The 16225-nt window shown below is 49.6% G+C and overlaps 1 protein-coding gene across 1 annotated transcript; it reads left to right on the forward strand.

Moving 5' to 3' along the window:
• The first annotated feature begins 494 nt into the window (after positions 1-494).
• DPP7 (dipeptidyl peptidase 7) lies at positions 495-15439 on the forward strand. Its single transcript, XM_044661215.1, has 13 exons — positions 495-627; positions 2439-2546; positions 3054-3193; positions 3770-3927; positions 5776-5911; positions 6453-6534; positions 6715-6881; positions 7520-7580; positions 12347-12465; positions 12563-12719; positions 13270-13334; positions 13920-13990; positions 14635-15439. The coding sequence occupies exons 1-13, from the start codon at positions 495-497 to the stop codon at positions 14726-14728; spliced, it is 1491 nt and encodes a 496-aa protein (XP_044517150.1). The 3' UTR covers positions 14729-15439.
• Positions 15440-16225: the final 786 nt, after the last annotated feature.

Consider the following 16225-nt stretch of genomic DNA (forward strand, 5'->3'; position numbering starts at 1 on the left):
GCTATCTATATGAATGCCGGTTATAGCGATTACCCAGCATTTATTACTGTTGTGGTCACTGTTATCATTATTATTCCTAGACCTTTCTTGACCGTGGTCTCCTTATCTGTGAAACGAAGGCGTCAGCCTCCTCCTTTCCTCCTGTTAAAGCAATATCCAAAGTCTCCCTCCAGCCTGTCCCAGTTCCTCCGTTCGAGGCCCAAAGAGGTTGTAATTTGGACCGTGTGACCTTGGAGGCTTTAAAATAAAACGGCGGTGATTGAGGACTTCTCACTCCCGCGCCCATTGAACGGATGGGGAAACTGAGCCCATAGACGCGGCACTCCCTGAACCGAAGTGCAGCCTTTGCCACCCAGGAAAGAAAGCTCCTTCGAGACTCCGCCCGTCTTGTGACCGGCTTCCGAGTCCGTGCAATCACGTGTGTGCCGTCATGTGACAGGGAGCAGTGGCCGATCCCCCGCCGGCTGAGAAGTGCAAGTGTTCCACGGGGCATCATGGGCCCTGGAGACCGCGCGTCCGCCGCCCTGCGGGGACCCAGCTTCCCCTTGATCTGCCTGCTGTTGCTGCTGCCGGAGCCTGGGCAGGGGCTGGGGCTGAGGCTGGACCCGAGCCGCAGGGACGCCTGGGGTGAGTGACCCCAGCCACTCCCTCGGGACTTCCAGGACTCTCCCCTAAACCCAGACCTCCATTCTCCCCAAGACCCCTTTTCCGAGAACTGCCCCCCAACCTCAGCTTATTGACCCCAGAATCTTCCAGCCCCCAAACCAAGTCTCCTCCCCCTTCCACCTCGCCCCACCTCACTGTGGCTGTTCCAAACCTCCTCCTGTGCCCTCGAAGCCGGGTCTTGGCCACTTCCTGTGCCAGAACGTAGGGGGCGCTGTGGGAAGCATGCTATGTGCCAGTCATTGTGATAGACCCACTGTGTGCCAAGCAGGAACTGGGTACAGCGCCATATCTGATATATGTACAAGGGCCAGCCTAGCCTAAACTTGCCTTCACCTCTTCCTTATGTATGGTCCGATAGGGCAACCCTCTAATGAAATACGTTGGAAGCTTCTTGAAGGCAGGGCCTGTTTCATTTTGGTATTCATTCCTCCTGGGGCTTAGCACTGTGCTTGGCATATAGTAGGCACTTAATAAATGCTTACTTTTTTAAAAAAATTGTCTTCAAGGAGCTTCATCAGTCTTTATTCTACCCTCTTTTGCTGTGGTTCTGATGAAGAGGTGGCCCTTCTTGCCAAGGCCATCCTTCCACTTATGCTCCAGATCCCATTCTCTGATTTTTCTTTTGGAAATTTGCAGGATCAGTTAATCCTCTTCCCATCACCCCCATCCCCATATTCAGGCTCTCCATATCTACTGGTTCCTTCTCCACTACTTATAATCATACCTGTGACCCTCCATCCTTTTGTTTAAAACAAACAAACCCTTACCTTCTGCCTTAAAATCATACTATGGGTTCTGGGGCAGAAGAGCAGTAAGAGCTAGGCAATTTGGGGTTAAGTGACTTGCCCAGGGTAACACAGTTAGCAAGTGTTTGAGGAAATGCTTTTCAATCATTTTTTTAGTTGTGTCTGACTCCTTGTGACCCCTTTTGGAGTTTTCTTGACAAAGATACCAGAGTGGTTTGCCATTTCCTTATTTTACGGGTGAGGAAATGGCAGTAAACAGTTAAATGACTTGCCCAGGGTCACACAGCTAGTAAATGTCTGAGGCCAGATTTGAACTCACATAAATAAGTCTTCCTGACTCTGGTCCTGGTACTCTAGCCACTGCACCACCTAGCTGCCCCAAACTCCTTTATCCTTAAAAAATGTTCATTTGACTCTGACATACCTTTATAATATCTTGTGTCTCTTCTCTTCTGACACTTTCTCCCTCCCTGTCTTTCCTTCCTTCTGCCTCTCTCTCTTTCTCTCACAGTGTGTCTCTTTCCTAGTCTCTTGTGTTCTTTCTTTCCCGCTGTCTCTCTTTCTCTCTCTTTATGTATGTTGTGGCCCTCTAGGAGAGTGTAAGCTCCGTAGGGTAGGAGCTGCTTCATCTTTGTAGCCCCAGTATTTGGCACAGTACCAGGCATGGGAGCAGAGTTTGTTGAATTGAACTGAAGCCCCTTCCTGCAAACTCCTTCACTCAGGACTTTACCCAAACTGTGATGATGTTGTGGGTTATTATAGAATTTAGAGATCAGCCCTTGGCCTCTACACCAAACCTGGCTCTCCCTCTAATCCTATCTCTGTCCCCCCCCCCACCCACCCAACTGCTACTTTTCCCTGTCCGCACAGCATCTTGCCTTCATCTCCCATACCATGCTCTGCCCCTTGCCCCAGAATTCTCTCCCTTCTTCCCCTCACGGACCCTAGGTCTCTCTATAGCTCTAGGCCCCAGGTCCCTTTTGCTGTCGTAGCCACTAACCCAATGTAACCCCTTCCCGATTAAAGGAACCCCCAAGGTGGACTTCCAGGAACGATACTTTGAACAAATTTTGGATCATTTCAACTTTGAGAGCTATGGCAGTGACACCTTCCTTCAGCGGTTCCTAGTGACAGGTAAGATATGGAGAAGAACTGTGGAAGATCCCAGCTAAGGCCTTCCCCACAGAAACAATTACCCTGTACATATTTTGTATGTACATGCATATATGCACATCCATTGGTGGAGTAGTTGAGGGCCCTTGGCTCTGTGGGCAGTGGAAGACTCACTCCCCAGTCTGGCTTTCTGCCAAACTTTCTGCCAGCCAGGAGAGGTTGGGTGGATGGGGAAACCATTACCCCAGGGCCTCCAGGTAGAGCCCCAGCCTGACCATAGAACATAAGCCCCTCCCCAGTGGAGAGATTGTTTTGGTTTCATCTGGATCCCTGCAGCTTAGCCTTTTTGAAGCTGACCAGTCTTGGGACTCCTGGGAGAAAAGGTGGGAGCAAATTGAGCTCCCATTTTAAAATCCAGATCTCATTTTGTTAAACTACAGCAAACCCTATTCTTGGAGGGGACAAGCCAGACTCTTTTCTTTGGTAATTTGAGAACTCTCTATCTCTTTCTCTCTCTCTCTCTTACAGAGAAGTTCTGGAAGAAGGGAACAGGACCAATATTTTTTTATACGGGAAATGAAGCAGATATCTGGGCTTTTGCCAGTAACAGTAACTTCATTCTGGAACTGGCAGCAGTTGAGGAAGCTCTGGTCATCTTTGCTGAACATGTAGGTATAGTGTGACTGATTCTCAGGCTCCTTCTGGAGCAGATAACAGAAGGCTGGCTCTCCATTGGACAACAGGAATAGACCAGACCCCCATTCTCTCCCAGTGATGTTTATTTTGGTTCCTGTCACAGCATCTCTGCTTTTTCATCAGGGCCTAGGCCATTAGGCCCAAGGGTAGCCTCTTGTCTGGCTCATCTTCAAACAGCCCTGATGGAATGAGTTTTTTACTCTCGCTTAAAAACAAAAGTTGCTCCTTTAGTTATTTTCATCCGGTTTGTAGTCAAATAGTTGTTTTGTTTACAATTGGAATGAAATTACTTGGAATAATTTCTGGCACTTGAAGATATAATTTGGCCCCTTGCATTCTCTAGTCCTGCCTTTGTCATCTGGGGGTCTGGCAAACATACCTCTGGATGCTCAGAAATGAGCTTGAGCTCCCCCTGTGCAGTGGATTGCCTGTGACCTGAGTAGGAGACCTACCAGGAAATTGGCCAACTCATGATCTTGGCCATTGGAGCCTGATGCTGGGCCGAGATGGATTCCTGAGATCAGTCTCGTTTCCTACTTATTCTGTAGCGCTACTATGGAAAGTCGCTCCCATTTGGGGACCAGTCCACCAGAAAGGGAAATACAGGCCTGCTTACAGTGGAGCAGGCCTTGGCCGACTTCGCCGTACTGATCCAGATCCTGAAGAAGGAATATGAGGATGTGCCTGTCATCACCTTTGGAGGAAGGTATGTCCCTAGGGATTCACATGGAGGCTAAGGGGTAGCAGGTGTTTTGTTTCACAAACTTGGTTTTGGAAATACATCTAAAAATCTTTCCCCTTGAGGATCAGCCCCACTGCCCTTCCAGCCCCAGATTTTCCCTCCCTGTCCCCTTCCCTGTTTAAAGATAGCGTCTCACTCAGTGCCTAGCTCATTAGAAGTTCATTGAAGTAGAACTCTAGGGGACAGTTTGGGGATGGCCCATGGCAACCTGGGGTTTCCTAAATGATCTGCCATAGTTTGATTTCTAGGGAATAATCCAAACATCCAGAAATGGGTTTATATTCCCAGTCCTTGCCACCTCTCTGGCAAAGGTGTTCCTTAAGTTGACTTGCCAGTTGGGACTCCTATAATAGTAATGAAATTTCCTACTGGACATTTTGGGCTAGATATGCCTGAGGCATATTAATGTGTCCCAAACAACTCCATTCTCTTTTCTCTCAAACCCAACCCTCAGCCAAACTTCCTTATTTGTGTTGGGGGCACCATCATCCTTCTAGTTACAGGTTCAAAACCTTGGGCACCCTTGATGCCTCACTCTTACCCCACACATCCAGTGTCAGGACCTTCTCTCCACTATCTCGGCTCAGACCCTCACCACCTTTCCCCTGGATTATTGCAATTGTTTCCTGCCTTAAGTCTCCCTTGCTCTAATCCATCCCTCCACCCCGCTGCCAGTAATTTTTACCAAAGGGAAGGTCTAGCCTTGTTCTTCCCTTACCCAGTCAAACTCCACTGGCTCCTTGGTGCCCCTAGAAGCAAATCCTTTGGATTTTAAAGATATTCCTGATCTGGTTCCAGATGCCCTTCCCAGACTTTTTTTTACACTTTACTCACTCTCTCACACATTCTTCATTCAAGTCCTTTTGCTAGTTCTTATGCAAGTTGTTCTACTTCCTCTCTCTGGACCTTTGACCAGGCTGTTCCCCATTCTGGGAGCACATTTCCTCCTCACCTCTGCTTCTTAGAACCCCTAGTTTTGTTCAAGGCTCAGCTCAAGCACCACATTCTACATGAAGCTTTCCTGCTCTCTCCAGGTGCTACTGCTTTTGCCTCAAAATTCTCTTGTATGGCTCCTGCCTCTATCTACCTATGTACACATGGACCCAGGCTGCCTAGCTCCTTGAGGGAAGGAGCAGTGTCATTTTCATCATCAACTCTTAACACCCAGCTTGGCCCAAAGTAGGTGCTTTATAAATGTTCATTGGTTGACAGCTGACAATACATGCTTCTGTAAGGATGTTTTTCATTTTTCTCATGAAGCATCATTTTATTTTATTTAATCCTCACAACACTCCCCTGAGGAGAGAAGAGCACCCTTAACCTCTCGATGAAGAACCTTAGGACCAAAAAGGCTGAAGGGACTTGGTCCAGTGTCAGGAGGACTTCTTATTGGTTCTAAAATTCTTTCCTTCAGGGCCGCAGGAGGGCTTCCTTCTCTTCCACTATTCTGCTGCTATTCCTGGCCTAGGGTTTTCAGGCATGGAAGTAGAATACGTACATGACACAGATGTTTCTGTGGTGTAGGACTTGACCTAGGCTTTGAAGGACCAAGTGGAATTTAGAGGCTAATAGCAGTTCCTGTTAGGTCAGAGAATTATTTCCTCACCCTACATTCAGTGAGGTAGGTGGCACATGTATTATAATTCCCATTTTATAAAACTAGGGCTTGAAGGAGAGATTGAGTCTGGTATTTCCAACGGGATAGTAAGGGGCTCAGCCTGGCAGGAGTGGGGAATTTTGCTGGGGAGGCAGGACTGAAGAGATACAGGAGGCGGGAATGGCAGGCAGAATCTTCTCTTGTTGCCTCCCCAGTTATGGAGGGATGCTCAGTGCCTACATGAGGATGAAGTATCCCAACCTAGTGGCTGGAGCGCTGGCTGCCAGTGCTCCCGTGGTATCCATTGCTGGCATTGGGAACTCCAGTCAGTTCTTCAGAGATGTCACTACTGTAAGTTGAACCAGCACCCCTGGCAGTGAGCCCTTGCCCAGAGAATGGCACCTCCTGGCATCATGAGCCCTTGAATGACCTTTTTTTTAATATATATATATATTTTTTTTTATTTTTTTTTTTAAACCCTTAACTCCTGTGTATTGGCCCATAGATGGAAGAGTGGTAAGGGTGGGCAATGGGGGTCAAGTGACTTGCCCAGGGTCACACAGCTGGGAAGTGTCTGAGGTCGGATTTAAACCTAGGACCTCCCGTCTCTAGGCCTGACTCTCAATCCACTGAGCTACCCAGCTGCCCCCTGAATGACCTTTTATTAGACTTGACTGTGTACTTATATCCTACATGGTAACATAGAAGCTATTTGCAAGTAAGGAACTTCATTTTTGGCTTTAAATGTTGAATTAGATTGAATTGGAATCTAATGTGCATCTCACCTCTACGTCCTACACTGCCATGACTTTGCCTCAGGGAAAGGGCACAAGATTTGATTTGTAACAAGTAATAGAGCAGGGACTCACATGCATTGGGTTTCCCGCCCCAGGACTTTGAGAACCACAGCCCTAAGTGTGCCCAGGGAGTTCGAGAAGCCTTCAGAATGATCAGAGACCTGTACCTAGAACGAGGTAAGAGTAATTATTCCAGAAGTTAGGAATCCCTGTCCCTCTATGAAAGTTGCTTTTTGGACCCTGAGCCAGCCAAGCTGTGCATTGGCCTCAGAATATCAGCTTAATTCCATTTTTGCTCTTGCAACAGCATTCCCTTGGGGTGAGACGACTCACACATTCCTTCTTTTCTTCTCAAAGCCTTTGACAGAATCCACCAGGACATGGGGACTTGCACACAACCCTCAAATGACTCAGCCATCACTCAACTATTTGAGTTTGCCCGAAATGCCTTCACCATGATCACCATGATGGACTACCCCTACCCCACGGATTTCATGGGCCATTTCCCAGCAAATCCTGTCAAGGTAAGGAGCCCCAGGGGCCACTGGGGGACCATTGACAGAGCTGCCCACAACCGGAGCTAAATTACAAAGTTCCAGCAGATGGAAGAAGGCAGAGATAGGTGGCCTGGCTGAGCCTAACAAGCTTGTTAGAGCCTGTGACGAGATGCTTCTGACAAGGTCCATGGCTACAAGAGCTTTTGAGAATAAAGGGACACTGAATTCCGGGCTGAAACTGAGCCAGTTAAAAGTTTAAAACTTAAGAGGATTGAGTGCTGAGAGGAGCCTTACAGATCACTTGTTCCAAAGCCCTCATTTTACAAATGCGGAAACCAAGGCCCACAGATGTAAGATGACTAGACATAGGTCACACAGATAACAAATAACAGAGTTGGGATTCAAACCCAAGGCTTTTGAATAAGAAACATGTTTCATTTCCACAATCCCTTCTCCCACTTCCTTTCATACTCCAGGGCATGAGCCATCCCCATTTTATTCCTAGGATCAAGGTTTCCTTGTGGGTTACCAAAATGATCCTCCCAGTTATTGCAGAATTGAGAAGAGAAGCAAAACCTGGTCCCAGAAATCTTGTGTCCCAGCCTCAGAATTCTCTGTTCCCCACTAGGATAGGTAGGGAGACTGACCAGCACGTCTCTTTCCAGGTGGGATGTGATCGGCTACTACACGCAGAGAATCCGATCCAGGGGCTCAGGGCACTGGCCGGTAAGTCTTCAAATTCCCTCCAGTGAGCCAGGTCTGGCCATTTCCTTCCCTAACAACCAGCCATTGCACACATAGGTGAATTGGCCACTTACTGGCCCGGTGTTCTTGGTACTCTGTGAGAACTCACGTTTAGGGCTGGCTAAGAATTTCATGCAGCCCAGCCATGTGAACAAGGGGCTCAGTTTCATGGTGGAATCCCAGCACCCTCTGGCTGCCTGTTCCTAGAGGTCTGAGTTCTGGGCCCACCTTGCTTAAGAGGGAATGGCAAGAAGGAGACAGTCATGCTTGGGTCAGCCTGGGAAGGAAAGAGGGCAGAGTTGATGGGCTGAGTAGAGAAGAGGGAAGAATAGAGAGAAGAAAATCCTATCTCAATATGAAGGATAGCTGACCTAAAGAACAGGGAATGGTTATTGCTAGATGGGACCTCACGGCACCTTGGTGGTACATTGAGTGCTGGACTGGGAGCCGGGAAGGCTTGGCATTCAGATCCTTCAGATACCCACTAGCTGTGTGATCCTGGACAAGTCACTTCACCCTGGGTCAGCCTCAGTTTCCTTCTCTGTAAAAATGGGAATCACAGTCCTTACCTCACAGGGTCTTTGTGAAGGTCAAATGAGGTAATATCTAAAGTGCTTTGCAGAAATTTTAAGTGTTCTATACATGCTTGTTAGTATTGCTATCACAGATCATCCTGTGATTTTACAGATGAGGAAACAGCTTCAGAGAGGCAGTGAAGTACAGTGGCAGAGCTCCCATCTCACCTTGAGGCCTAGCAACCTGCATTTTGGCATTCTCCCATGGCTCTGAAAACCAGTTAGCATCAGATATGGTGCTGTCCCTTGGGCTTTCCCTCTGCCCTAGCCCCAGGGGTCTGACTATAGCGAGAGCTGGAGTGTGATGTTAGGCATAGCTTGTTTGTGTCATCTCTCTTCTGGATTGTACCCCTGAGGGCGAGTGTTGGGGCTATGATGCCAGGACACTGCATGCTTCTACATATTCCTGCTCGACAGCCCCCAAAGTACGTCTGTATTGAGTGAGTCATAGTCATCTTTATTCACTAGTTCCTAGAGAAGCACAATGATGCCTAGAGAAGGGAGAGGCCCCATTAAGGTGGACAGCCTTTGCCCCCCACCTGCTGTCTCTCTCTAGCTAGCTTCATCTTCTCTTCACTGGTAACTAGAAGGTTGAGGATGGGTTTCCCTCTCCCTCTGTGAGGCTGGAACTCAATGGGAGGTAGAGCAAAAATGCAAGAAGCATGGTCCAGTAGTGGCTGTGGCAGGAAACTCACCTCTTGCCAGGCCCAGCCTGCTGGCTTGGACACCAGGACCGCTGCCTCCTTGGTCCTGGTGTCTAAAGAGCCCCCACCGGTGACATAGAGCTGGTCCTCGTGCCCAACCATGCTCAGCTGGCATCGCCCCAGGGAGATGAGACGTAGAACTGTCCACTGGTCCGTGCTTGGGCTGTAGCACTCGGTCTCAGCAACATGGACCCATGCCCCTGCCTGCATAGAAGAGCAGTTATCAGTCATATCTAGCTGCCTGTCCTCGGGAGTCCTGGGAGTTCCCAAGAAGACTAGGATTCTCAGGGCCTTATACCGTAATGGGGAAAAGCTCTGAGTATCATGAGACCTGCCATGAGCTGTTTGCATGATCTGAGGCACTCCTTTGAGGCCTTAGTTTCTTTATCTATACGGGGGGGAGTAATATTACTTAATGGCTATTCCCCTATGTGCCCCTTCTCAGTTAAACCAAGCTCAGCCTCCCTCCACCACCCCCGCCATGTTGTACCTGTGACACTCACTGGATTGAGGGTCCGGCCTCCAACACAGAAGAGGGTGTTTCTGGAAGCTGCAAGGCTGTGTTCACAGCGGGAGAAAGTCAGTGGGTGGTTGGGGACCCATCGGTGTAGACGTGGAAGGTAACTGCTCAGTAGGTTTAAGGTCTTACCTGAAGAGAAGCCACCTTGAGTGGGGAAGGGAGGAAATGGGCAGATTGGCCCGGGTTGGGAGAAATCACCCATCTGTGACCCTCTGGGAAACTAAACATCCCACACTAATCAGGGCTGATCTGGCTTTGGAGAACTGCTCCTTAGAGCTGCCATTCCATCATGCCCTATTCCTCAGATTTCCCTTGTGATACACAGTAAATGCAATGGTTTCTCTAAACCGTGGGCTCCATGAATGTGGGCTCCTCTCCCTCTCTCCACCTGTCTGTGTCTCTGGGTATAGACCTACACACATAGATGTAGATTCCAAAAGTCTTAGGGAGTCATGGCACAGCTGTAGGTTAACTATTTCAATATGAATGATTAGCTTCCTTTAATCCTGTTTTATTTTAGGCATTAAAAAAACATTATCGGGAGAAAGTGTGCACAGGCTCCATGAGACTGCCAAAAAGGCCCATGATCAAAAAAGGTTAAGAGCCCCTGATCCCTCCCCCTGGGAGCTTGCTTTATGTTTTCAGGCCTGGCCACCTTTTATAATGTGAATTTATTTTCTTTTCCACTGCTAAAGAAGGGCTTGAGTGTGGTTGGTCCCCAGACGTGCTCAAGCTCCCCTCAAGAGTCAAGGTTTGGTAGCATTCACATCTGAGCTTGGCCTCCATGGCTTCATTTGTTCCCGCCTCCCCTACAGTTTCTGTAATGTGAAGGGAGGGAGCCGTATATCCGTTAGCTCACCTGCTATATAGAGAAGGCCCCCGTGTGTGGTTCCAGCATGGTCGGCCACAGGCACAGGGAAAGGCACCAGCCACTTCCAGGTGTCCCGAATGGGCTCGTAAGCCTCCACGGTGCTGGTGAGCTTCCCCAAAAGCGTCCCGCCGCCCACAGCCACGATAGCCTCACCCAGGACGGCCCCGTGGAATCGGCTTCTCCCCTGTAGCATGCCAGCTACTTGCAGCCAAGTACCTCGCCAGGGATCAAATCGAAATACCTGGGGGCCCAGGGAGTGCCGTGAGAAGCCTTTCTTCACTCGGCCCTCCCTCCTCCTTGATGCCTGTGCTCACCCATTCAGAAGGGAAAGCGGAAGCCCCGGCTCCTGGGCAGAGGGACCCCTTGGGATTTAGGCAGAGCCAGCGGCTCCCCAGGCCTGGGCTTGCCAGGAAGAGACTTAACAGGAAGTTTAGGGCATAGAGAGAAGGGCGCCGCCGGGCCTCATTCCCCCTCTCCTCTCTTCTCCCTTCACTCTGCGGGTAGGACTGCAGAGCGTCTCTGCTTGGGGTCTCCCCAGGCCCGTGGAGCCCGGCTCACTTTTATCTCAGTAGGGCTGGGGTCATGCCGTCCAAACCAGGGCTAGGCCCGCTCTGCTCTCAGGCCTCAGGCAGGGCACTCACCTCATTGGATGGATGCTGGCCAGCAGGGTCAAACTTGGTCTGGCCTCCCAGGACGTAGAGGAAGCCGCTGAGCACGGCCACAGCATGATTGTACAGCGGCGTGGCCAGCTTGCCCATTCGCCTCCAGGTCCTGTCAGCCAGCATCATGGCCCACACGTCCCCGCTGAGCTGGTTGTCCGGTCCGCGGCCTCCCAGGATGAGCAGAGTCGGGGTGGCGGCTTGCGTGTCGCGTTCGGGCTGCTGGCCTGCCTGGACGTCAGCACGCGGGCGGTCGCTCCTGGCCTCGGGACAGGCGAGGTCAGCCTCCAGAGCAGGGCCTTGACGTGCTGGGGGTGACGTCAGTGGAAAGTGGAGCCACCCCAGCATCTTGGTGGCCTCTGGGAATCGTATAGGGGCCTTCCCCAACTGGCTCACATACGGCTCTAATGCTGTTAGCTCTCGAGCCTCCTGCATCCCCATCCTCTCGGGCAACTCACTCAGGGCATCCTGTGGCAAGTCCGGGCCAGAGCGCTCCTCCTGAAAGGTGACCTTTGCAAGCAGCGCCGCGGGGGTGCCCCGGAAGCCGCAGCAGAGCCTGACGGCCTCACAAACCAGCAGGACCTCGGCTGCCTGCATCGTCTCCCTGAGGTTGTCTGGTGAGAGACGCAGCTTCCCGGAGTAGATAAAGTGGAGCACATTCTCCAGCCCCCCGGGCTGAATGCCCTGCAGCCGGACACTGGCCCCCCGGGCCGTATCACCCAGGAAAAGGGCCCTGCAGTAGCCGCTGGCCGAGGCCAGAACCACTCGGTGGGCAGGGAAACGGACGCCGCCAGCTTCGAGGGTCACGTCGCACAAGACCCCCCGCTGCCACAGATGTCCTACCCCATCTAACAGCTTCTGGGGATACGTGACCGCTGTGAGAGCCCGAGCTGCCGCCATGGCGAGGTCCCCGGGATCCCTGTGACGCGTATTGTCCTAAAATTGCAGGCGTGGGCCAGGCAAGGGGACGCCAACGCTGCGCTCTCCGAGCTCCGAGTCTTCTGGGGAGTTCTTGTCAACACAGGCGATTAGAAAAAGGGTCCCCTGACCTCCACTGGCTTGTTTCAGCCGGGGACTCGGATGTCATCCGGGCAGGCCTGGACCTGTCTCCTCTGCCTCTCACAGGGAGCCACGCAGATTAAATGAGCATTCTTGTAGGAGGGGGCAGGGCCCGGGGAACGAGGAGCCTCGAGGCTGGATGGATGGGTTTTCGTGGCAAATCCATCTCTAGTGAGGCTGGCCTGTGGTTGGCTCTTCTAAGATTTCCCGGCCCGTAACTAAACTGTCCTTAGGAGAGGAGGCCAGGGCAGGCAGGGGCTCGGGGAACACGCGTGGGGGAAGCCCTGGGCGTGCTCCTCACACTCCCGTGGCCTGGCCATGGCCCACACATCCCAAGCCCTCTTCTCTCCATCCTCTTAGGACTGCTTTACAATGCTTCTGGCACAGAGCCCTGCTTTGATATCTACAAACTTTACCAAAAATGTGCTGACCCCACGGGCTGTGGCACAGGCCCCAGTGCAGAGGCCTGGGACTATCAGGTACAAGGCTGGGGACCGCAGGGCGGATAGCTGGTTGGGAATCCTGCCTGCGGTGACCCTTCCCTGACCTGGTGTGTTTGGGGATGGGATTTTTTAGGCCTGCACTGAGATCAACCTCACCTTTGACAGCAATAACATAACTGACATGTTCCCTGAGATCCCATTCACCAGTGACCTCCGAGAGAAGTATTGTTTTGCCAGGTGGGGTGTCCAGCCCCGGAAAAGCTGGATGCAGACCAACTTCTGGGGGAATGGTAAGTCACTGGTCACTTCTCACCCACACTGTTAAAACATGTTTAAAAACTGTTTAAAAAAAATAGGGAACCAGTGGAAATGTGCGTCGGCCATGGGTGGGGGGAGAGCGGGGGAGATGAAGGGGAAAGTAGGGGTATGAAGCATGTAAACAGGTTAAAAATGAATATTAATAAATGTTTAAATAAAAAAAATAGGGAAGGGAGGGAGCAGCTAGGTGGCTCAGTGGATTGAGAGCCAGGAGGTCCTAGGTTCAAATCTGGTCTCAGACATTTCCTAGCTGTGTGATCCTAGCCAAGTCACTTAACCTCCATTGCCTAACCCTTAGAACCAATACACAGTATTGATTCTAAGATGGAGGGGGAAAGTTAAAAAAAAAAAAAATAGGGAAGGGAGTACAGAAGCTACAGAACTAGAGTTCCTGTAGGCATGTTCCAGACCTCTGAACTATACATTCTGCCATTGAGGCTCTTCTGAATCCTAATAAGCAAGCAGATTTTCTGTTCCCAGTTTTGGCTCTCACTTCTTTTTGCTCATACCTGTTTTATTCAGATCTCAAAGCAGCAAGTAACATCATATTTTCAAATGGTGACCTGGATCCCTGGGCAGGGGGTGGGGTAAGTATGTGGGAAGCCAGTGCTTTGTGTTGAAGCAGGATAAGCCATTTCCCTTCCCCTTTCCAAGGTTGGCATAGGGCTGGGCACCAGCTGCCACTAGCCTTCTCAAATACTTTTTTTTTTTTTAAACCCTTGTACTTCGGTGTATTGTCTCATAGGTGGAAGAGTGGTAAGGGTGGGCAATGGGGGTCAAGTGACCTGCCCAGGGTCACACAGCTGGGAAGTGGCTGAGGCCGGGTTTGAACCTAGGACCTCCCGTCTCTAGGCCTGACTCTCATTCCACTGAGCTACCCAGCTGCCCCTCAAGTACTTTTTGCCATTGATCTAATCCAGTGCAGGCCTCATCTGTCTGACCGCCTTCAACTCTTGCTGCTTCCTTCGAAACAAGGCAATCTCAGATTTCCGCATAGAACTGACACAGGGCTAAGCACCGAATGAACTTTTCACATCTCTTGAGTGCCTCTGCCTGGGGGTGGAGGGCACCCCAGTTTTGGGTGTAGTGTTCTGTATGAATCCTCAAAGTTACCCTCCATCTTTTCCTGAAAAACCTACAACTTTACAGTGGGGTTTCCTTCTTCTGAACAGATAAAGACTAATCTGAGTTCATCGTTGATCTCGCTCACCATCCGGGGTGGAGCTCACCATCTAGATCTCAGGTAGGGGAGCATGGGATTCCTGTCTTCCTTTCAGTCTATATTCAACCCACAAGAACTGAATCCTAACCTGAGGGGAGTTTGGGGGATCATACCAAGTTTCTAGGGGGTATGGGGGCGATTCCCAGAGATCAACTCAAAGCTAGCAGGGGTCTAGACAGAATTCAAAACCAACAAGTTTTTATAAAACATTTTATTCAGTTGATCCAACAGTAATTATTAAGAGCCTACCATGTGCAAAGAACCTGTTAAAATAGAGGCAAATAAGGCTTAGTCCCTGCCCTCAGGGAACTTAATAAGCTAATTGAAATACACTATTCTTATCCTATAAATAAAAATGTCACAAGAGGAGAAACACCGTGGTGTATTGTGAATACAAAGTTCCCCAGCAGTCTAAAGCCATAGGTTCAAGTTCTGCTTCAGATACATACTGGCTGTGATCAAACAAGTGATATTTAACCTCTGGGTACCTCAGGCAAACCCCCTAAGACACTTTCAGGCCACAGCCTCTGCCCCCCAGCCCTGCCCGCTCTTCATTATCCTGTTTTTCCCTCCCTTCACCAAACCCTGAGCTGGAGGACGTCGCCAAGGCCCAGCGCAGGGCAAGCAGAGTACTCACCTTTCCTGCCTTATGTTCTCTGTTCCAGAGGGTCTAATCCAGCAGACCCGGAGTCCGTCATAGAGGTCCGAAAGCTAGAAGCTGAATATATCCACGAATGGGTGAAAGCAGGGAGACGGTAACATGAACTCCATTACTTGGAACCAACCATCGTTAATATTGTGTGGGACTTTACCTTCAGTGCCAACCCACATGACAGTTTCTAAAACTGGACCCAAAGTGGAGTCTTTCCATGTCCATTCATACCCAGGGTTACACGTTCAAAGTCCTGAGCCTGTTTCAGGCAGGGCCAACTGCTTGATAAGCTCAGCCTCCAAGATCAGATATTTTGCTTCCTAAACTCCCTAAGCAGGATTTTCGCAAGGCCTGGCATCTGGGTTGTAAAGAAGTATCTGTTCAAAGGGCTTCCTCCTAGTTGGGCTTAAAATCTCTCTTTCCTCTTGGTCCCATGAGGCTGAATTTTCCATTTTAGGAATCTGGGGGAGAAGATGTAGCAATGTGTATACGATTCCCCTTTTTTGCATTCCCTAAAATCAAAAAATCCCTTCGCTAGGATAAACTTTTTAATGTTATTCCAGTACCCTAAAGAAGAACGCATTTGAACAGTTAAGTCTTGAATGTCCTTCCCCACCTACCCCCTTGCTATAATTGAAACTGGAATCTCCTCTCCCCTACTTCTGAGAAACAACCAGCTCCACGGGGCTGCAGAAGATTAAGGGCTCATCGGTCAGGACTCAGGAAATGCTTTATCTAAGGCTGTTGGAGAAGAAGAGTCTCGCCACACTGTCTGAATAATGAAGGACAATAAAATTTCACCTGGTTTCTAGACAGGAGACTTGTGTGGTCACTCTCCTGAGAACTGAATATCAATAATTCAGACACTAATCACACATGCAACATGCTGGATACTGTACGAATAGGGAAAAAAAAATTTACACAGATCTCTACAGGGTAACCTAAAAGTTAACTACTAAAGCTTAAAACCACATGAAGACTTTCTGGGGCACCTTGTTTCATACAAAAGAGGGGAGGGCAACTTGATGGAAGCCAAGGATTCTTAAAGGTAGAGGTGATCGGGGAATGTTCCATGTGTGAGGATGTTCAGGAGTGCAGAGGAAGGTGTCAGAACAAGTTCTGGCCAAACACCTAGAAGTCCCTCTTGGCTGGAATATGAGAGTTATGAAGGGAAGTACTGAGAAATGAGCAAGATAGTGTAAGTCCTTAAATGCCAGACCATGGAATTCATATTTTATCCTGTAGACAATGGGGAGCCACTGCAAGAAAATGACCTGATTAGGGCTGAGGAATGTCAAGAAAGCCTGAGGATTGGATAATGGATAACACAAGGTCATGCCTTGGTACCTCCAGAATTCTACCAATTATTGCACTTGGATTTATTTCCCTGTAATGGGAATATAAACACCCAACTCCCTTTTCTCTATTTCTGTATAAATCTATGCTGCCTTTTAAGACTTGTTAATCAGGCAGTGCTCTGTATTGATTCTTTTTTTTTTTTATAAACCCTAATATCTTTATATGTATCCTATATTTTTATTTGTTACAGGGCTAAGCAATGGGGGTCAAGTGACTTGCCCAGGGTCACACCGCTGGGAAGTGTC

This window comes from Gracilinanus agilis, chromosome 2 (assembly GCF_016433145.1).
Source record: "Gracilinanus agilis isolate LMUSP501 chromosome 2, AgileGrace, whole genome shotgun sequence".
In the NCBI taxonomy this organism is placed as follows: domain Eukaryota; kingdom Metazoa; phylum Chordata; class Mammalia; order Didelphimorphia; family Didelphidae; genus Gracilinanus; species Gracilinanus agilis.